Source organism: Cydia strobilella, chromosome Z (assembly GCF_947568885.1).
Source record: "Cydia strobilella chromosome Z, ilCydStro3.1, whole genome shotgun sequence".
Classification (NCBI taxonomy): domain Eukaryota; kingdom Metazoa; phylum Arthropoda; class Insecta; order Lepidoptera; family Tortricidae; genus Cydia; species Cydia strobilella.
The window spans coordinates 12,543,259-12,565,956 of NC_086068.1; the positions used below are offsets into that span (position 1 = coordinate 12,543,259).

Genomic DNA, 22,698 nt, shown 5'->3' on the forward strand with positions numbered 1-22,698 from the left:
AATAATGCGTTTTGCTTAGCTTAGACATTTGCATAAATGTCTTTCTTGTTTTATGTGATGTGTGAACTATCTATTATAGAAACATGATATTAATTGCTGACCTGATGTGATACCTATCAAATTATTTAGTTATTTTACATAAAACAAGTTTTGAAATGTTTTTTTTTTTCAAGCAAAATCTTTTTATGCTGACCAAATTAATTTATGATTGATTTCGGTTCGAACACTTCACCATTTCTTCTTTCTATTTAATAATTATGCCTGAATAAGTGAATACTGATACGATAAGTGATGTGATGTATTACAAGGTGTATGAGAGTACTCTACAGGCCATTTAGACAAGTTAAGCTGCCGAAATTCAGTCGCTAGTTCTGTTATGCATCACATAGTAAGGGAGTGGTGTGAATGACATCTCATTATTTAATAGAAACGCGTTGCTCGTGAGAAGACACGACATCGTAACGAAGTGTAAACATGAGTATTCACCCGAAGCACGAACTAGATATAAAGTAAAATATTTTTTCTTAAAATTATAGAAAACATTGCGTAAACTAACAATCTAATAAGTACTGTTATTTGCTGTAAGACTCGATTAACTATCCCTGCATCACTTCTAAAAAATACGTGTCCATTCCTATGCTAATATTTATAAAACACTTGTCTACAAAACGATGAATTGGCCGCCACCATTATGCTGACACCATTTCTATAAAACTTAAAATAAATAATAAATCATACTACATTATTATTGGAATGTCTCAACGTAAATATTGATAAAGCATACTAATGTAAATATAAATATTATAAATACTCAGAATAAGCTGAAATTTGGCTACTGCCTTAATGCGTATACGGGCTGGAGTGGAAATGCTTACATTTCTGGGCGCTGAGATCAAACAATTTGGCATGTTTGTCATATGTGAATTGATTATCCATGCTCACACTTACCACGTACAAAAACTTATCTACGTCTTCTACCCTCTGTACAGTAGGTAGTAGTTAACTACTGATTAACCTAGACTATTTCGACTACAACCTTATAAAAAGATTACATCTATAGTGCATCAATGTAGTTGGCAACACGAGTTTTTGGAAACTATGGAAGAGTTAGACTCCTACCGTTATGGTACGCCTGCTGCGTGACTGACAACAAGACCCACTTAACTCGACCGTCCTGAGCCCAAATTCATAAAAGTCAGGCAGGCGAATCAGTTATTTTCACAAATAGTTAAACTATTGTTAGATCTCACCAGCACATACCTCAAGTGAAGTATTCTGCCAAGTAACAGTTCGTACGTATTTTTTACTAGCTTTTGCCCGCGACTTCGTCTGCGTGGACTTAGTAACCGCAGCTAGAGTAAGAATAGCGCGTGGATCAAGTGTAATAGCAATCATGCAATTTGTGCATATGCTTAATTGCTTATGTACACAAATTATCACCACTATTATTTCCATTCCACCCCGCTTTTGACCCTCTTAAGGGATGATTTTCGGGATAAAAACTATCCTATGTCCTTCTCTGGGACTCAAACTATCTATGTTAAATTTCAACTAAATCGGTTCAGCGGTTTAATCGTGAAGAGGGAACACACAGACAGACAGACAGACTTTCGCATTTATAATATTAGAATGGATTTTATTAGTTATTAATAGACGTAAGCATTACTAGAGAATTTGGTTAAATATAGTCTTCTAAATAACTACAGTTTTATGGATAAAACTACTGTCCTATGGATTATGTATACGCGACGCGAGCCATCGAACAATGTAATGACATTATTTTAAGGTGATCTCTAACTTCGATAAATGAATTGACAGTCATGTAAAATTTCTCTATTTATGAACAAAATTAAACTAGTTAACATACTTTAATAACAAACTGAGTGAGTATACGTTTATGGATTTAGCATTAAAAATGCATCTAAGTAAAATGTAAGTTACACCTGTAACGTCATAAAAATATACTTATACAATGCTTTAATTAAACGAAAATAACACAAGTGTCAACAAAACCATACCTTGATTTGAATTGATTATGAATAGTTTCACAAATTTTAAGTAACTTAGATATTTCTTGTATTATACAAGTATGGTCTGGGTATTTGAATGCAAGAAAAAGAAGGTATTATGAATTTGTAATAAAGAGTGAGCGGTAAACATAATAATATGAGCACACCGAGTTCATATAAAAAATACTAACAAATAATATGCTTATTTATAAGATGTGGATAGTAGGTACTTGTAAGTATTATCTCCTGCTTAATATGCATATCCACATCGTAAAGCCATGCACTTTAATAAGGCGACATCTATTGAGATGACCTGAAATAATCAATGTCATCCCGGTGACTTCCGTTGTAAATTAGTGTACTTAATAAGTTCCTTCGTTTTACGATACGATATAAGAAACACTTCAGTTTTCTTCTTCTTCTTCCTCGCGTTATCCCGGCATTTTTGCCACGGCTCATGGGAGCCTGGGGTCCGCTTTGACACTTTAGTTTTCTTCTATTATTAATATTTATTAATTATTGGGGTAATGTTGTATCACGCTATAGCTAAATACTTATTGTGCATCCCGAACAATACAAACATGAGCCAACGATTCAGTTTGCAACAGTAGAAAAAGGACTACATAAACTATCGCAACGGCAGTACTGTTTTACTTCAAAACCAGGACCCCATTTTATAAAAGCACCTACAAGTTATAATCTTACAGGTGTATACCGGCAACATCAATGCAATTGACATTTGATGCTTGACCAATGATCGGATCGCCTTATGGCTGGCGTTGTGGGTTTAGTGTTGACTAAAGATTTATTGATTGTACTAGATGAGTACAGTGTAAGACAATTTCGTGCTTTGAATTTGATAGCTACACGAGATGGCTCTGTACGGCTCGGTACATTATGCGGTAACTCTGGTTGTCGAAAATTTACGTATGATAATTCAGTGACCAAAAATTATACGACGCAGTACAGCGCCATCTGTTTCGGTTGTCAACCCCGAAATGAAATCGCGAAAAAAAAATTGACCCATAGAAAATGTCAGTCAGACTAGCCAAATTTTTTTTTCGTTATTTCGGAGTTGATCTCATAGTAAAAGTTGCTCAGTATGACATATAAATTAATATTTTTAAACTTCTGATCACCGATTAAATTTCAGCGTGTATAGGTAATAGATATGAGCGCCGATAGACATTTAGGCGGCGGCGGCGTATCGGCGGCGTGGCCTTGTAAATCGGTTTTTCAAGGGAACAAAAACCAAACCCTAATTTTGCCGTAAAAACGTGTTTTTTGCCTCAAACTCTTAAGGAATTAGACGATTTTTGTTATATCAAGTAAAATACTATAGTACGTGACCGCTGAAGCCCTCCCCCCCCCCCCCCCCCCGCCGCCCCGCATGTCGGTCAGGTTGCGAGCCCTGAAAAGCTTAAAAGTCGCGCCTTCCAGAAGACCCGAAGCATTCCAGCATTTCCAGCAAGTCGCGCCTTCGCTTTTAAGGGAACGCCAAAGGTCAAGTAGCAGGAGAGCCGAGTTCACATTGGTTCCAAGCTCCAAGCCAATTCCAAGCTCTCCTCTCCTCCAGCTCGGTCTTCCACCTTGCATGAAAGTGCTGTATGCGGAGCTCGGCCTTTGGTGTCACTTTAACTTGGTCATTTTTCCAATCCTATACATAGATTTTTCCCACCTCGACCTTTGGCTTTGCACGGAAGAGCGCCGCAATTGGACGATCCGGGACTTATGCAGAGCTCGTCTTAGCCACAGGTTTTTGTCCCAGAAGCCTCGCTTAGACATGACCAGTGCTTTAAGCTCTGCTCTTCTTATAGCCACGTGGCAAAAGTAGGAAATGCCACGTGCCCGGCGCGTTTAGGGGCCCCGCACACCTACGCATTGTCGCCGTAAAAAACCCAAGTTTCACTTCGTTCACTTCGTCCGACAAAATTACAATAATCCATGGGCCCCATGATAAAATTTGCTACAGGCCCCGCGCTGGCTTAATCCGGCACTGCCTCACAGGGCAGCACACCGCAATCAGACGCTACGGGCCTCCGGCCTTATGCAGAGCTCGGCCGTCGGCCTCGCTCACAATTGGCTATACGTTCGATTCCAAGCTCTGCAGAAAAGCACTGAGAAAAAATTATGCTTTTGTGTTTACTTCACGGGTCAGGGGGAGCGACAGAGACCCAGTGGCCCGGGGTGCTAAATATTAAAATACGCCTATATACGTGTCTGACACCTAACGGTATTAATATTAATTTCGTTGGCTACACCATCATCATCCACCTAGCGTTTGTCCCGTACTGTGACGGGGTCCGCTTTCCTACTTTTTTCCTTCCACTTCGCTCTATCCTGGACATCAATTTCCGCTAACCCACAGGCGTTTAAATCTTTGGCGATGACATTACGTCACCGCTGCCTTGGTTTGCCCATCCTGTTTGGGCCTGGTAAGGCAAAGCTAAGGGCTCTGTTGCCTACGTATTCAGGCAACCTTCTTTTGACGTCTCTCGCTCCGAGGCTATCATGGATGTGTTCGTTTAGAACCCTTTCAATCCTGGAGACGCCTGACATCCACCTCAGCATCTTCATTTCTGCCACATGGATGGCTTGGACATGTCGCTGGGTCACTGGCCATATTTCGCTGCCATAAGTGAGGACCGGCCTTATGATGGTCTTGTACACGAGGCCTTTCTTTTATCGGCATTTTACTATAGGAGGTCACACCAGTTACCTCTCTCCACTTTAATCAGGCGACCGCAATCCTGTGTCGAATGTTGGTCTCCACTCTCCAGTGAACCGGAATCGTGCACAATGCACCTGAGATATTTGTATTGGTTGCATTTCTGTACTTCCAGTCTGTCAACCAATATTGGTTCGGAGTCAGTATGCGGTCAATGCCTTTTCCATTTCCGGAAAGGCCTCTTTTGACGTCTCTCGCTCCGACGCTATCATGGATGTGTTCGTTTAGAACCCTTTCAATCCTGGAGACGCCTGACATCCACCTCAGCATCTTCATTTCTGCCACATGGATGGCTTGGACATGTCGCTGGGTCACTGGCCATATTTCGCTGCCATAAGTGAGGACCGGCCTTATGATGGTCTTGTACACGAGGCCTTTCTTTTATCGGCATTTTACTATAGGAGGTCACACCAGTTACCTCTCTCCACTTTAATCAGGCGACCGCAATCCTGTGTCGAATGTTGGTCTCCACTCTCCAGTGAACCGGAATCGTGCACAATGCACCTGAGATATTTGTATTGGTTGCATTTCTGTACTTCCAGTCTGTCAACCAATATTGGTTCGGAGTCAGTATGCGGTCAATGCCTTTTCCATTTCCGGAAAGGCCATACCCAGCGGTTTCTTCATAGCCCGGTATTCTTCAGCGATGGTATTGAGAGCAAACATTGGGTCAATGGTCGACATGCCTGGCACAAAGCCGTACTGGTTGAAAGAGAGCGTGCTTTCCATCCGTAATCGGCTATCGATCACTGGCTCGTGCGTCTGTAGTTGTTGCATTCATAACGTTTGTCTTTGCCTGTATAAAGAGGTACAATGGTGCTAAGCCTCCACGTATCCCGCAGGGACTCCAGCATGACAAAGTTCAACAGATTTGACAGTAATATGACGCCTTTATCTCCTAAGGACTTCCACGCCTCAATTGGAATGCCATCTGGTCCCAGAGCTTTTTTGTTGGCCATCTTGTTTAAAGATTTATTGACTTCCGATGGTGATATAGGTGCTATCATTCCTTTATTCGGTTGCAGTGTCGGAAGACTTAAGGTGGAAGTGGTGGGATTTTAGTATTCAGAAGTGCGTCGTAGTACTCGTTCCAGCGCTGTATAATATCCCGATCGCTATACAGTATCTGTCCACTCGAGCCCTTCAACAGTTTCGTTTTTGTGATGTCTTTAGTTGCCTGATTACGTCTCCTTGCAAGTTTATATATGTTTTTCTGGCCTTCTTTACTCTCCAAGCTATCATAAATAACTTTCAGGGCTTTAGACTCTTGAGCGACTACTTTCCTGGCTGCTTTCTTGAATTTTTTATACTCTTCCCTATCTTCATCCGTTTTAGTGACTTTCCATTTCTTAAAAGCTATTTTCTTCTCTTCTAGAGCAGTTTGCACTGGCTGAGTCCACCACCACGTTTCTTTAGGCATTCTCTTCCCCCCTGATGTTCTTCCCAGTACTTTGTTAGCCGCTCAGTAGGTGCTCCCATATCATTGGCTACACCACGTTGCCTTAATGCTTGAAGCAGAGGGAACGCAGTGCCTAACAATAATTATCTTAAATCAATACTTTTTATTTATCATTGATATTTTTAAATTATACGGACGTAAAACACTTTTTTAATTTCCATAAGTTAATTGGAGTGGCGCTGTTAACGTCCTCGACTCCACAAAATATCTAATTTGCGATTCTGAAAATAGTAGTATCTAACAAGGCCACGGCGCGGCGCTCATATGTAATAGGTAAGATAATAATATAAATAACGTATTATCTCATGCCTTTATACAGTTGTCGGCTACAACTGCACACAAAAATATTTTGGCACTTACACTATAGTGCTATATTTATGAGCGCGTAAGTAGCGTGCATAATTGCAGCTCAGTGTGCAATTAGCAATAACACTTCTTAGCTATATGTAAATTGTAAGCTGAGCTCAATTGTAACAATGTTGCCACTCAAACTGCAATCCGAGGTCGTAGTGAAATAATTAAATTTAGTTTTTGTTGAGTTCTTCCAGGTCGAACGGGTCGTCTTCGAAGGAGATGTTGCGGCTGATGACGGACTGGTGGCTGAGACCCAAGGATCGCGCTTTGGAAGCCTCTAGCCTCATGACCTACACAAAAACAGGATTAAAACATTTACCTAGTTATTTGGGCGGAGTTCAAAAAGGTTGGGTCACAATTTACGCTTCTTACAAACTTTTATTTAACTTGCCCTGCTAGTATGTTAAATTGTTAGTTTGGGTCAAATCTTGAAAGCTAAATTTGATCCACTTCCCGATTTCTGATTGAGTTGAAATTTTGCATACAAACATATGTAAATCGGATGACAATGCAATATTCTGATGACATGGACCCGATCTCACCAGATCATGCCATGGGAACTCTGTGATAAAACAACGCAAACTAATTGTGTTTGGGGTTGTTAGAAATTACTCGATGAGTATTATACCTAATAATAAGCAAATTAATAACCATCCGGGTAATAGTTTGTCAAAGGACTGTCTCATTTCAAACATAGACAGAGAGAATTATACGATATTTGTCTTATACTAGTATACTAGCACCCAAAAGAAAAGGAAGAATATAGTTTTTTTTGTTCTTATTTACTGACAATTTGGTTTGACCAACTATACTTAGTTTTTGAAGGCGGTGCCAAGCCAACAAAATCATTCTTTGCTGCCAAATGTTATACTTTTAAACGAGCAATTCTTGTATATATCTATCTATATATATTTATATATTTCGGGGATCTCGGAAACGGCTCTAACGATTTTGACGAAATTTGCCATATGGGGGTTTTCTGGGGCGAAAAATCGATCTACCTAGAGTACCACATTTTTGAGTCTTTATATGTTTTCCGAGCAAAGCTCGGTCTCCCAGATATTAGTAAAAAAATACGAGTAGTAGTTAGTAGAACCAACTTTTTGAAATCCGGCCCTTTAATCGCATGCGAGACGAACGTAGCCAAACAGAAGGAAATATTATGCTCTGATGTTATTTACTAAAACAGTATTCAACTTTTTTATTTGTTTTTATTCTTTGGGTTTAAAGATGGTCTAATCTAATATTGTTTTCTGTTTAACTACAACCATTTCTACTTACTTAATTATTTCTAGACAGATATACATCGAAGAGTTTACATTACAATAACATCCTATCTACTTAAATAAGTACGTAAACATATATGTATTGATAAATCAGTAAACAAGGCAAGTAACGTATTTAATTTATTGGGTGAACTTTAAGTAATCGTTCAACCATACATGACCACACAGCAATGTCACTAGTTTAAGTTACGAATACACACATGTGGTTACACGATTATTCCATAAGGATAGTTTGAAAAACAAAATGTAATCGAACATTTGACATAGGTATCAGGGCCCATTACATCTCAATTAAAAATGTCTTAAAAAGTCACTTAAAAGGTAATGAAGCTTGATGTCATACATGCAAAGCATACAAAAGTGCGATACATATTAAGCAAATAGCAGTGCGCTAACATAACATGCACATTTGTGAAATACAACAACATAGCCTGACATTGCGAGTCCGAATCACTAGGATTAAGTTCGTAAAACAGATTAATTTACCTACTAGCTATATATAGATATTTTTTTGCGAAATATTTCCTGAATATCACAAACATTTGTAATAATACATTACAAACTATAATATATTATCCTTTGTGCGACTCTGCGAAGCCGCATTTGTATTTGTTTCTCGCTAATATTAGAAAGCCGCAAACATTCAAAAGAGTTTAAAGTAGTAAATAAACTAAAAGTGAAGTACTTAAACTTTTATAAAATTGGAAATCTACCATTCTACCAAGACATTTGATCCACGGATATACAAGGATAAATACACACATACTTGTCATAATCATAATACAAAAGCTTACTGGCGGATGTTACCACAAAAATAAAATGTTGAAATGACTTTTGACTTACTCGAGCCATTTCCAGGGCTCTGTGTCCGAAGTGGTGATGGGTGTCGGTAACTGTGCAGTGCCAAACAGATTATCAGACATCACTGGAAGCGCATTGTAAACTTTGTAAACAACAGAGAAAGCTATATGTACATACTCATTTAGTAACTATTATGTTACGTACCTAAGCAGTAGGTCGTTCAACCGTGAATTGAAAAAAATAAATATTGGTTGCACGTGCACGTGAAGTCGTGTACGTGTTGGTGATGTACACTTAATATGAAACACTGAATTTGTCGAATATTTGCACTTGTAATATGTAGTTGTCTAAAATTAAAAGAGTAATTATGTGACGATCATACTGAAATACCTGACAACACCCAGTTATTTACTTGTAACCCATAACCGGTATACATTAAAAAGACAAGAATGGAATATCCTAATTTCAAAAATGCACAATGTTGGTCTTCCCGTAGAATGTCTGGTGAAAGTTGAAACAGTTCCTAAAGAAACTTCAGCGAGTCGATGACAGTCACGTTCATAACGTAATACAACAAAATAAATCCGTTTTTTTTTTTTTCAAGTAGACTTGGCGAACGTTTTTTTTTATTACTTGAAAAATGCAAGTAAAACACCTAATGCTGAAAGCTAAATATGTGACAAACAACGTAAAGATCCGATCATGTTGTTTCACACCTCCAATTAAGAGAAAATCCGTTGTGTATATATTTTTTACCCTCATCTGTTATTTTAATTTATTTTCACTTCTCATGTCAAAATATTTTTTTTAACCCGCAGTTCTTAAAAAAAAATCCCCGGGGGGGGGGGGGGAAAACATTTTTTTTTGTATGGAAATAATATTTTTTTCCTAAACCTATCGTGTGAGGTATCATACGAAAGGGCTATTTGAGGCGATTCTAAAAATATATCACATCATTACATTTCCCCCGGTAATGGTACGTCAATATGTTATGTACGGCCCGTATACTAGTACTATGCGGTAACTTTGGTAATTAAAAGTTGACGGTTAACACCTACTTCAGCTTTCAATAAATATTACTTGTATAGTTAACTGTTGCTGCCCCGGATGGCCCGGATTTATGTAGGAAACCCATGTGAAGTTTATCCATTACTTGTGTTTCTATTATCTTATAAAAAATACCAAATTCAAATGACACATGAGGGTAAATATTCCTTATGAGATCCAAGCCCAAGTGTGTAATGAAATCCAACCAGATTTGTGATTAATATTTACAGTAAATCGTGATAAACATTAAGCATGTTAATTAATCCTTGTCGGCGAATAGTTAGAATGTGTTTAGTGAAGCAAAGCGAGGCGAGATGTTAGTTTTTGATTTCGTCGTTTCTTTGAAACATGATCTACAGCTTGGGTTGAAAAATTAAATTACTAATATTTATTTGAATGTGTCTCTAAGATTGGGACTTTACCAGTATTCATTCGTACTGATTAAATGGGACAGCGTATTAAATGCAAATAATTGTCGTGTTAATTAGAATATATTCAACTTTATTTGAGCAACGAATGTTCTGGTAAACTCAACGGCTTTTGGAACTAGGATATGTTACGAGAGACAATACTGAAGCATTTAAAATTGGCCTACCAAAATGGCCCAGTTATAAAAGCCAGTACGATCCTTAAAAGGCCCAAACTTAAAGACACAGGTAATCTGATTGGTTATTTATGCACTCCAGTGGTCTCTCACCTCTGCTTTAAGTTCCGCGACTTGTTCCTGAAGCTCCCGCACGCGCTCAGTATCGTCCATGTTATTCCGGAGCTCTCCTTCAGTTGCCATCACTTCATTCTATATGAAGATAAATAAAGATTTATTAGTTTAAATACCTACCTAAAGGCCATGCCAGGATAAGCTAAGTGAATCTGCCCGAAGCGAGGTTTAGCTTGTATTTTTTTTACTGATGTGGCTTTCTATTAGTAACAAGTATGCAATATTACAACCCCTCAAACTTTATGGTTTTGTAAGAAAAACGAAATATGATCTTTCTTAATTTTTTTTCTTACTAGCCAATTTAGACGTGCGTCACGTATATTGTGCATATAGCAAAGAAAATTATATGACAACAATTATAGGATACATTGCTGTACAAAATACTTATTTTTAAAGTACTTTCACGTCAGCAACACCCAAGTTTTTCACCAAAGCTAGCCTCTTTAATAAGCTAAAAAATGAATGTATTTACTTAATCTTACCTGTGGTAGAACAAAGTGTTCTTTTTTTAAATTACATATACATCACTATACATTTTCTAGAGTCTGTGCGGAAAGTGGAGCGTCGTAGGATTTGAGGGCGTGCCGGTGCTATTTTAAGGATTTTGCTATGTTGACAACACTGTGACGTAATTATAGTACGACACTAAAGGTCATACTTACTTACTTACTTCGCTGGCTCAGCGACCCGAAGTGGATCTTGGCCTCCGATACTAGGTTTCGCCATTCGTTCCTATCCTGTGCGATCCGACGCCATTCAGCCGCCTGGATGTCACATAGGTCCTTCTGGACCTCATCGATCCACCGGTACCTAGGTCTTCCGACCGGACGTCTCCTAGTTAGTCGCCCCAGATAAGCTCTCTTGGCCGCACGATCCTCTCCCATCCTCTCCACGTGGCCGAGCCAGCGAAACAACTAAAGGTCATGATACTTGAATTCTTTTGTTCCAGCTTTTTGCCACAGCTCACTAAAGGGAGCCCGGTGTCGGCTCGGCAACCTAATCCTATGAATAAGCACAGGCACTAGTGACTGTTTTTTTAATTTTTTTTTTCATATACATATAATTATCCTATAATTGATGTCATATAAATTGTCTTTACTATATGCACAATATACGTGACACACGTCAAAATCGGTTGGCTAGATTTTTTTTTAAAGAAAGAACATTTTTTTTTACAAAAAACTACAAGCTAAAACTCGCTGGGGGCAGATTCACTTAGCTTATCCTGGCATGCCCTTTGGTGAACAAACTTAATCTTGCGAAACTCACCTTTAGTTTATACTCGGAAACTTCTGTCTCTAGCTCCGCTATCCTTTGTGCGTCCTCCATATTTCTAATGTTTGCTTGCATCGAGTCGTACTTTGCCTAAAAATAATAAAAACTTCATCATTAGTATAAATGACCCGGAATGACATTTAAAAGTAGACAATGGAATGTACCTACATATTATAACATAAATTATAACAATCTACAGAGGGACGACTATTTGTTGTAAACTGTAACTTTAGGGTTTTTCCAACTAGAAGGATGTATTAAAACAAACTAGGGAAAAAGGTGCAATTAATGAATACAAAGATACAGGAAGCTACATTGTTTCCTACGAAATATACATGTCTCTCGGTTCACCGAGTAAAAGGTTTTGGTAGTAAAAGGACAACAGGATAAAGATTATTTTGTTAGTTGTTGTGAGTCGCGCACATTATCAACTTCCCTTTCTAATAAAATTTATTATATTATATATGCTATCTCGCGCGAGTTGTGATTCAGATGTAGCCACCATGTACTTGTCTGTCAAGTGAGCGTCATTTGCATTGTTTTTAGCTTTTAACCTAATATTATAATCCTATAGCCGGCCAAGTTAACTCTGCAAGACATTTGCTATGACAAAGTATGGAAATGTCATTATTAATGTCAAATTTGTATGAAAATATTACGTTTCTAATGACACTCCCTCACTTTGTTATATTATATACCACATTTTGTTTTAGATTATAATTTTTCTAACCTCAAAAGTATGTAGGTAGTAGGTACTTAATTAAGTTTTTCTTCCGAAATGATAGGGTTCCTATGATATCTAGTATAGCGGTACAATTAATATGTAACCGACACTATAATTCAGTGCATTGTTACTCAGATTTAATTATGGAGGAAAAAAGTTACCACTACTTTTGAGGTTATAAAATTTCTGACCTGCAAAAAAACAAACTATAGTTAAGTAAGTATGTACCTAAGTTTAGACGGAATCAATTTAACTTTTTGTAAAGCCTGACCAGTAATATATGATCATTGTCAAGAGGGCGCTGTTATTTTCATGTATAGGGTGAAAATATTAGTTCCAGTGAAATTTCGCAACATGTCGCGTCCTCTGGTCAGGCTTTAACCTGGTGTAGACTGACCTTGCTCTCAAGGTCGGTGTACTTGTGCTGGGACTCGCGCTGTCGCGCCTGCAGCGCGCGCTCGCGGCGCAGCGCCGCGTCCAGGTTCTCGCGCAGCTCGCGCGCCTCCTCGTCCTGCCGCCGCAGCTGGTTGGTCGACACGTGCACTTGCGTCTCTAGTTCCATCAGCTGCAATAATGATATCGACTATCGACAATGTTTGCTGTCTTATAGAGACGTCACTGACTTTTAGACATGACGGTATTACCTAACCTAACAGAAGTCAAGTTTAGTTTGTAGTTTTTAGTATTAAGTACTTATGTTGCTACACCCTTCCAGGGTACATGTTCACAAAAATTGTTGTAAATACTTAATATGTTGTCCATGTGTGCAAATAAATGAAATGAAATGAAATGAAAGCAACGAAAATGTACATGGTGGCAGCTCGGTTCTCCATACTAACGTAGTTACGCTCTCATTTTAAAACGACTCGCTAGATTGCTCTGAAACGTACTTACAATAGGATAAGGTCTAGATATACCTTATCCTATTGTTTGTAATTAGTTTATATAGCTTCAGATACAATAGTTAAAAAAATACAGCGAAATTAGGTTTTTCATACAAAACTTGTGTTTACTCTATTTCGTTTGTTTTATATACTAGAGCTATATGAACTAATTACAGACCTAGATATACCTCATGTCATTGTATGTGCAAAGTTTCATTACAATCCGATTTTGTATAGGACAGTTTGTATAGGAAGGTGAAGTCTCGAGCTCCATTCAAATTGAAATCAACTATCGAAGATATTCGCCGTGTTTAAAAAATGCTACCACGAATTAGAGTCAATGCGACGGGCTTTTAGACATAACAATATGTAACTCTGCAACTGAAAATGTAGATGTACAATATACTTTTCGTTAAAATACTTTCAGTCATAATAACGAGAAAACGATTATAAATCACCTTAGCGTTCATAGTAGTAATGCAGGTTTCGCTCAATTTTCTAAGACTTTATGGCTTTCTTGACTCTAATTTCTGCAAGTTGAAGGGGGCTCCAAGTTAGGAGTCCGACACTACGTTAGATTACACCAGAGCTGTGGTAGGTTCTTGTCCGTGTTCCAGTTCACAAATGTACGAGATGGAACCACTGACCTTAAGCCTGGCCTCCTTGAGCTCAGTGAGCGCCTCGACCTCCCGTATCCTCGTGTTCATGAGCTCCTCGTCCAGTTTCTGCATGTCGGCGGAGCGGCCCTCCCACGCCCTGAGTAGTTTTTTGGGAGTCGCCATGATGTCCGACACCACGTTGGACTGTACCGGCGCTGTGGTAGGTTCTTGTCTGTGTTCCTGTTGGTCATAATATAAGTAATTTGGGGATATACGGAACTCTAAAACAATAAAACTTATCTGTGTACATAGTTACATATACGTGTCTAGTTTTCTCTTAACTTACTTGCTGATACCTCTGCCAAGCTTCGGAGAGCTCGGTGACTCGTTGACGCAAATCTTTCAGCGATAAGTTAGCCTCGGCTTCACGCAGCTTCACGGCAATGAGCTCGTCCTGTAATACATTTATTTCGTTAAATTTTTGGGATCTACAATCTATCAACGTTCTTCGTTACTCTACATTTGATCATAACAATTTGACACTTTCGATTCATATTTTCAACTACCGGGTAAACTAGAGTAAAAAAAAATTGAGGTGAAGAACAAGATTTCGATGAATTTCGGGACGAGACGGTAATTACAAATTCATCGTGCATTGTAAGATTTGTGAGAATAACGCGCTCGCCGTTTAAAAAGCGTTACGAGTGCAGTCAAGTAATTTTTTTGGCTGTGAAGCTCACTCTGCATGTAGCGGGCCAATAGGGCAATAAAAATATAAAGAAAGCTACAGCACGCATTGTTAGAGACGGCAAGTGCGAGTGACGCGATGATTTACGACTCGGCAAGCAAGTTGATTTAGGCTCCACAATAGCCGAGCCGCCCGTTATCTGTAAATTGTGTAAAGATGAGTGACCTGCAGGTGCGCCACGTTGTTGTCGACGCGCTGCCGCCGCAGGCTCTTGTTCTCGTTCTCGAGCTCGTCGATGCGCGCGGTGAGCTCGCGCTCGGCCGCCTCGCGCTCGGCGGCGTGCAGCCGCGCCCGCACCAGCTCGCGCTGCAGGCAACGGGCCAGCTCCTCGCTGCCCTGCCCTTCTGTGCCCTCGAGCGATGATTGCCTCGAGTTGCTCTACAAATCAATATCGCACGTTATTACCCAGTCACTTGTTGCATTTGCTTTGATCGCCTGCGCATACTGTTGGACACTTACGGCGTTAATCATAAACGTCTGGCAATTCTAACAAGCTATTGATAATCGTCTGTCCCGAGACATTTGTGTTTGTTAGAAAGAGACAAATTTTAGCAGAGGTAAACTCACCTCGGCTATGGTCATCTCGAGCGAGCGTATCTCATCCTGCATGACGGCGAGCCGCTGCTGCGCGTCGACGTTGGCGCGGCGCAGCGCCTGCACCTCCCGCGCCAGCGCGAACGTCTCCTCCTCGCCCTCCGCGCGGTCCACCTGCCCGCGGACCAGCCGCTCGGCCAGCGCGGAGCTCTCCTTCTCGAGGAGCTCCACTCGCTGCTTCAGCAGACGATTCTCTTGTCTTAGACACTGTACAGTAATGTATTTAAATTATTTTACGATACATTTACCTTGTATTCTATTCAAGTTAAATCTCAAGTCAAATCACGCGTGGGTAGTAAGTGTGACTATGAAATCACGCATATTTTGCATATGCGATTATGCGTGGTCATGGTCTAGTCTAGGCATTATTTATATTCGTTTGAATATCTATCACTATTGAATTTTGGAAAACATTTTAATAACTATTATGCCACATTTTAAATATTTATATGAACAAGTTTATGAACTCACCCTAAGCACCGCAATATCTCCCTGCTCCTTGGTCTTTATAACCGTGTACTCTTTTTCTAGTTTTTTCATCTTTTTGGGGTTAACCTTAATCGAATAAGCTAAATTCATGAAGGCATCCTGGTCGGCCTCTGCTTTCGCTGGCAATTCCTTCTGTATATACTGTAAGAAAAACCATAGATTACTGCTATCACCAGGATTTATTTATATCGAAAGAATAAAAGGAATTTCCTCCCGCGGACGCACCGGCTGTGGAATGAACTCCCTTCCGAGGTTTTCCCGAAGGTTTCAGTATGGGATTCTTCAAAAAAGGAGCGTAAAATGGTCGGCAACGCGCATGTAACACCTCTGGAGTTGCAGGCGTCCATAGGCTACGGAGACTGCTTACCATCAGGCGGGCCGTATACTTGTTTGCCAATTTATAAACTAGCTTTTTCCCGCTATTTCTTTACATAATTATAACGCCTTGATAAAGTATAAAGGTAATCATTCAATTTGATCTTGATTTGATGAATTATCAGGCCATGCATCAATTATCTCACTTTCAGGGTGGAAGTGAAATAATTTTCACCCTCTTAAGGAATGATTTCCGGGATAAAAACTATCCTATGTCCTTTCCCGGGACTCAAACTATCTCCATACCAAATTTCAACTAAATCGGTTCAGCGATTTACGCATGAAGAGGTAACAGTCAGACGGACAGACAGACACACTTTCGCATTTATAATATTACTAGTTTTTGCCCGCGACTTCGTCTGCGTGGACTTAGTAACAGCAGCTAAAGTATAGCACCTGGAAAAATTCTCATAGCAATCATTCAATTTGAGCATATTATGCACACAAATTAGCAGGCACTTCATTAATTATCTCAATTTCGCCCCGCTTTTTACTTTCTTAAGGGATGATTTTCGGGATAAAAACTATCCTATGTCCTTCTCAGGGACTCAACCTATCTCTATGCCAAATTTCATCTAAATCGATTCAGCGGTTTAAGCGTGAAGAGGGAACACACAGACAGAAAGACAAACAGACTTTCGCATTTATAATATTACTAGCTTTTGCCCGCGACTTCGTCTGCGTGGACTTAGTAACCGCAGCTAGAGTAAGAATAGCGCCTGGAAAAATTCTCATAGCAATCTAAGTTTGAGCATATTACGCACACAAATTAGCAGGCACTTCGTTAATTATCACAATTCCACCCCGCTTTTTACTTTCTTAAGGGATGGTTTTCGGGATAAAAAACTATCCTATGTCCTTCTCAGGGACTCAACCTATCTCTATGCCAAATTTCATTTAAATCGGTTCAGCGGTTTAAGCGTGAAGAGGAAACACACAGACAGACAGACAGACAGACTTTCGCATTTATAATATTAATATATTAGTATGGATTAAGTATAAGTATATTAAGTATGGATGTACTGGTACCTTGAGGATGCTCTCCATATCAAGCGAAAGGAGGTCGTTTTTACCAAGCGTGAGCATAGCGAGGGCTACTTTGAACACAATTTCAATTCCTTCGGACAGAAATACGTCCATAATGCGACAGGCCAGTGGGAGCGATAGCGTTGTAGTGAACAGGGTCAGAAACCAACTACTCGCATATATCGATGTACTAAAGTTCTGGAAAGAAATACATAAACATTACCTTACAACGCAAATAGACAGATGCTCATTTAATGCTATATTATGCTAAGTGAATTCTATTGGAGTTTTGAATGATTCACGGTTAGTTTCACTAGCCTTATATTGACCGGGATATAGACCGTGATTACCTTTTGTATTATTTGTGAGCTCCCGATATTTCGACGCAGTTACATGCATCATGTTCACGGGTGACTGAAGATAGCGGGTGGGTGTCAAAGTTGTGTAGACAGCGCTCTGTCTACCCTCAAAATAATACAAAAGGTAATCACGGTCTATATCCCGGTCAATATAAGTCTAGTGAATTCTATTGTCAGGCAGATCGTAAGGGCACCTAAGGGGTGGTGATATTTAAGGGTGATAGTTAATATTAGACATCCAGAACAAACAAAATCTGAAAGCAAAATTATTAACTTGCACATTACGGTCAAAGATCCTAACACTATGTTAAGCATTGGAATAATATATTATGAATCATAATTATTTGTAATTAAGTAATATAAAATGGGCGGCTGACGGATCCAAATCACGTCAAAATAATGTCGAACGATATATTTAATATGGATATGACTACAATTGATTTAAAACTAAGAGAACAGAAATGCCAAAAAAGTTATAGAATTTTATTGTTGAAGTTAATAATCGTATTTTTACCTATATTAGATATTTTCAGCCCATTCCTTTTTTAGTTCACTATCCACTTATTTATACAAGGTGGCTAAAAAATAAGTGCATCCCCGTTGCCAGGGAGGTTTTGGGATTATACTGAGCAACTTAAACTATGGGAACAACCACGAAATAGCGAAAAAAAAAATTTACCCTCCCATAGAAAATGGACCAGCCAAAATGTATGAAACAGCCAATTTTTTTTGGGATTTCGGGGTTGGTCCCATAGTAAAAGTTGCTCAGTATAATCCCAAAACCTCCCTGGCAACGGGAATGCAGTTATCTTTTAGCCAATGTGTATTGGGAAAATGACCTTTCTACATCTACAGATGTAAGAGGTGTGTATTCGTAAAGTTCACCATTATTTATTTGAATCTAACTGATACATATATTACAAAAACTGCATATATTTTTATATATAAATATTACTCGAAATATAATAAAAGTATCGTCGGTCTTATGCTTTGGTCACCATATTGCATCCATCGGCCGCCCTTTAATGAATATTGAATAACTGTATACAATCCCACTGACAAATGAGTGCTACGTTACAAAAACATAATTCGTTCAGGCGTGACATGTAATGCCATTTATATACCCTTACGCAGCGTATTACGTAGGCGAACAACTCGCGAACGCGAAGCGAAACGATGCGGCGCGGGGTGAATCAATCCTTTGATACCTATAGTGTCCTACGTGGGCGATCTCGTTGCGAACGCGAACGCCGTGGGCCCGCCGCGCTGCTTCGCTTCGCGTTCGCGAGTTGTTCGCTTACGTAAAACGCAGCATTAGAGAACGCACCAAGACGCCACGACAAAAACCCGAAACCAATACGCAGGTGTTACACGCACAAAATATGACTTGTGTATATTGCCAACTTTAGAAATTTTACTCCACCTTCATAAAAAAATACTTTTTTTCTGATCTCACAGATTTAGGCCCCCAAACATATTTTTGAAACTTCGTCACCAGGGCTATCTGCAAAACATAGGCAGGTATATTCTATGGAGTGCATGTAGTTTGTAAATGTAGCAAAAAAAAACCTTTTGAAGTCTTTATGAATACAACTAGTTTCATGCGGAAATGCGGATCAATAAATCTTGTTTAACTTTCAAGTGATAACCTCGTTAATTGTGTGCCTATGAGATTGTTTAGATAATATATATAATAAATACATATATACATTTCGGGGATCTCGGAAACGGCTTTAACGATTTCGATGAAATTTGCTATATGGGGGTTTTCGAGGGCGTAAAATCGATCTAGCTAGGTCTTATCTCTGGAAAAACGGGCATTTTTTAAGTTTTTATATGTTTTTCGAGCAGAGCTCCGTCTCCAAGGTACTAACCATAAAACAAGGAGTGTGCTAACATTAATATATGTACTGAATATACAGGTATCTCCTTGGATTTCACGGGTCTATAAATCCCGGTCTTGGCTTTACAGGGTTGCGTGGGGATATAGATCCAACACGTAGAGGCTCCTTGGAGAGCTTTAATGTTATGTAGAACGCCTACTAGAACCCGTTCACAGGCGCAACAATATACAGATATTATTATTATTGTATTAAATTCATGTCAAGGTTCATTTGCTATTGTATTCCGGTCACCGCGAATATTAATCACGCAAACAAAACAATTTATACGGTTGATATAGCATAAATAGTGTAAAATGGACATCCTGACCAATATTTTCAGCACTTGTGGTCTTGACAATCTTGACATGGTCGCGGTACGCAGTCATAATTATATGCACGTAATAATTCGTTTCAATAGTAATACAGCCCTACCACGTATAACAATGGGCTAGACCGGTCGAAGTATTTTACAGATGGCGCCAGCATAGCTTGCCCTGTCAATCCCTACAATTGTGTTTTTTGGTATTTAATGGCCTAGACTGGATGCCAGCCCTTTAAGCCAAATCTCTTAGAACAAAACTAGAGAAAGGGGCAAGCTATGATGGCGGGTGGGCAAGCTATCATATGGTGTTCCGTCTATGTGGGGCAGTACACTTCTAGCTGCCTTTTTACTGATAGGTATACATAGGTGGGTATATTAACAGACCAGGTGTGGGTTAATAAATTACCTGTGATTGAAAGTGGACATGCAAGTCTGGCAGCAGCTCTTGGACCAGGTTCTCAAGCTGGAACATGCAGAGGCCGAGCTCGGCCATGCTCGGTTTGAACATGTCGCGCATGCGGTGCTGCTGCATAATTTTCACCAATACCGCGAACGCCTCTTCTTCAGGCATCTGTAATTACAATGCAATGTCAAAAGCCATTTTTAAATTCCACAAAAAAACGAAAAAAAATTCGGTACTTTTGCCGTGTTTGCAATCATACTTTACCTGACTAACTTTAGATGAGACGTGCTTTCTTTTGAACTAGCGACCCGCCCCGGCTTCGCACGGGTAGTTCAACAAATTTACACAAAACCTTTACAAATTATACATATAAACCATTTTCTTGAATCTATCTATTAAAAAAACCGCATCAAAATCCGTTGCCTAGTTTTAAAGATCTAAGCATACATAGGGACAGACATACATACAGAGCGGAAAGCGACTTTGTTTTATATTATGTAGTGATGTGTACTTGATTAGTAATACTAGGATTAGTCAAATACTTCAGTGTAAACCTACTAACTGACTTACTTGCATAAGTAATAGTCCAACAATGAAACCAGATCCTTGGCAGTAGCCCACTTCCCGGTCGTGCAGCGAGTAGGCTTTCATGACGTTGAAAAGGGACTCTTGGCCTAGGCCGTCCTTTTCTTTGAAGAAATCGTGCTCTGGGTAAGTGCGCGCAATGTCCCTGCGAATCACTTTTTCACAAGCAGACTTCGCCTGAAAACAGATTATTTCATAAAATCACTCTTAGTTTCACATTTAACTTAGTACTTATCAAAAAGCCGCACGCAGCAATAAACACGGTTATACTTTCGCAAATATTCATAGTTGTTTTTAACATTCATACTAAGTAAGTTCAATGTATTATATGAATTCTGCGGTTTTTCTTTGTTCCTAATTTTTGGGATCGTACACGAAAATAGTGGGGTACCACGTGCACCATATGCCACCATGTTTTGAACAAACCAGTTCTTACACTTCGATTTGGTCTTTCTATTCTTCTCGATATGTTACAAAAGTCCATCCTTCTATTTGTGATAAGTATAATAAGAAACATGGTTCTTAAATATGTACCTTAATATACGATGCATAAAGCTTCTTCTCCGGTGATGAGTCCACACCGGCCAATAGTTGCCACACGATGCCCCTAAAGTGGTGGGGCACGCCTTGCCGCACCAGGTCCCGAATGAACTGGTTTTTCCGCTTCCACTCTGTCTCCCAGTTGTTGACGATGCGGCCCCACGTGCTCCACAGGTCCTCCTCGCCATTCCCGCCGACCCGAGCCTCGGGCTCATAGCTTGAGCTGGTGCCTGCAATATACAATTGTAAGGCCTTGTCGTCTGACCCACATTGTGTGGGTAGATGACAACTAGGTATAACTGGACGCTGCGCGCCGCCTACGCCGTCTACCCGAGACATAGGCATTGTATTTGATTATTGTTGATATATGTAAAATACCTAAAAACATTTGCCAGCAGAGCCGTGGCCGAACTCATGGACGAATGGGAGTGGGAGTGTTGACTGATTTTTACTTAAATATTTAATACAAAGTAAATAAAAATTAATAAATTAGAAAATAGAAGTAGGTACCTTAAAAGTATAAGAGTATACTTGAATGAAATAGGTAAAATGTCAATGCAGCCAAATCCGTCTGATGAATTTCCGTACAGGAGCGCATTTTTCTATCAAAAGTACACATTGTTAATTTCTTCAATAAAGTAGCGTGCTTTTAGTTCTAGAATTCAAAAACAGATGGTAATTATGCTGCCCCTAATATGGATTTGGCAGCACTGACCTTAACTTTTTATAGAGAACCCTATTCGATGTGATCTGTTTTCATACTCTTAACTATATGGGGCATTTTCTATAAAAAGGGACCTTATTGTCGATGGCGCTTACGCCGCACAGCGTTGCGCGGCATTGTATTTATATCGAAGCATCGTTAATAATGTCGCTTACGCCATTATTAACGACGACATCGACATCGACAATAAGGTCCCTTTTTATAGAAAATACCACATATGTACAGTAAAAGCCATTATATTTTGTATTAAGATTAGAATATGTTCATTTTAAAAATATCCCAAAATATTTGAATAGTCTTCTATAATAGAACTGACATTATTAGCGCTTCGCTGTGCGTCTCGCACGTACAAGCACGAAAGAGCGAGATGTATAATATGTGGCGTAAAGCGTTCGTTTCTGTCGCCTTTTCAAAATCAATTTTTAGGTGTATTCAATTGCTCAACCCAGTAAACGTGCAATGAACTCTCCGGCAGCACAATAAAACTATTTCGACAATGACGTAATAAAGCAAGCATTTAAACATTAAAAGGTCTTTCTGCACAGAACAAGTTTATGACTCAACATCAGAATAGCTCCCGTTCTCACAACCACGGTCAGTGGGCCACTCGAATTTGTATTTACGATAATAACTATTACTGCGATGACATAAGGTATACTTTAGAGCAAGGCAAGGCTTTAACAGAATATGCAGTGGACTTGGGTAATCCTTAATAAAGTCACTGCACTGTTAGCTGTGTTGCGCAATTTCCTTACGCATAACAATC

General features: G+C 39.4%; 1 protein-coding gene and 1 long non-coding RNA gene across 3 annotated transcripts in view; both read right to left on the reverse strand.

Annotated features, from left to right (window-relative positions):
- LOC134754512 (uncharacterized) overlaps window positions 1-22,698 on the reverse strand; it is a 348,665-nt gene that overhangs the window by 24,072 nt on the left and 301,895 nt on the right. The window lies entirely within an intron of this gene.
- The window catches only part of LOC134754212 (ecotropic viral integration site 5 ortholog), a 41,878-nt gene continuing 24,139 nt past the window's right edge, over window positions 4,960-22,698 (reverse strand). For both annotated transcript variants that reach the window (XM_063690376.1, XM_063690375.1), the window contains exons 5-17: window positions 21,203-21,438; window positions 20,654-20,845; window positions 20,087-20,251; window positions 17,120-17,314; window positions 15,698-15,856; window positions 15,200-15,433; window positions 14,798-15,010; window positions 14,231-14,338; window positions 13,933-14,124; window positions 12,799-12,966; window positions 11,672-11,767; window positions 10,382-10,480; window positions 4,960-6,840 (exon numbers count right to left, since the gene is read on the reverse strand). In XM_063690376.1, the coding sequence (XP_063546446.1) occupies window positions 6,721-6,840; window positions 10,382-10,480; window positions 11,672-11,767; window positions 12,799-12,966; window positions 13,933-14,124; window positions 14,231-14,338; window positions 14,798-15,010; window positions 15,200-15,433; window positions 15,698-15,856; window positions 17,120-17,314; window positions 20,087-20,251; window positions 20,654-20,845; window positions 21,203-21,438 (2,177 nt within the window). In that variant the 3' untranslated portion in view covers window positions 4,960-6,720. The remainder of the gene's footprint in view (window positions 6,841-10,381; window positions 10,481-11,671; window positions 11,768-12,798; window positions 12,967-13,932; window positions 14,125-14,230; window positions 14,339-14,797; window positions 15,011-15,199; window positions 15,434-15,697; window positions 15,857-17,119; window positions 17,315-20,086; window positions 20,252-20,653; window positions 20,846-21,202; window positions 21,439-22,698) is intronic.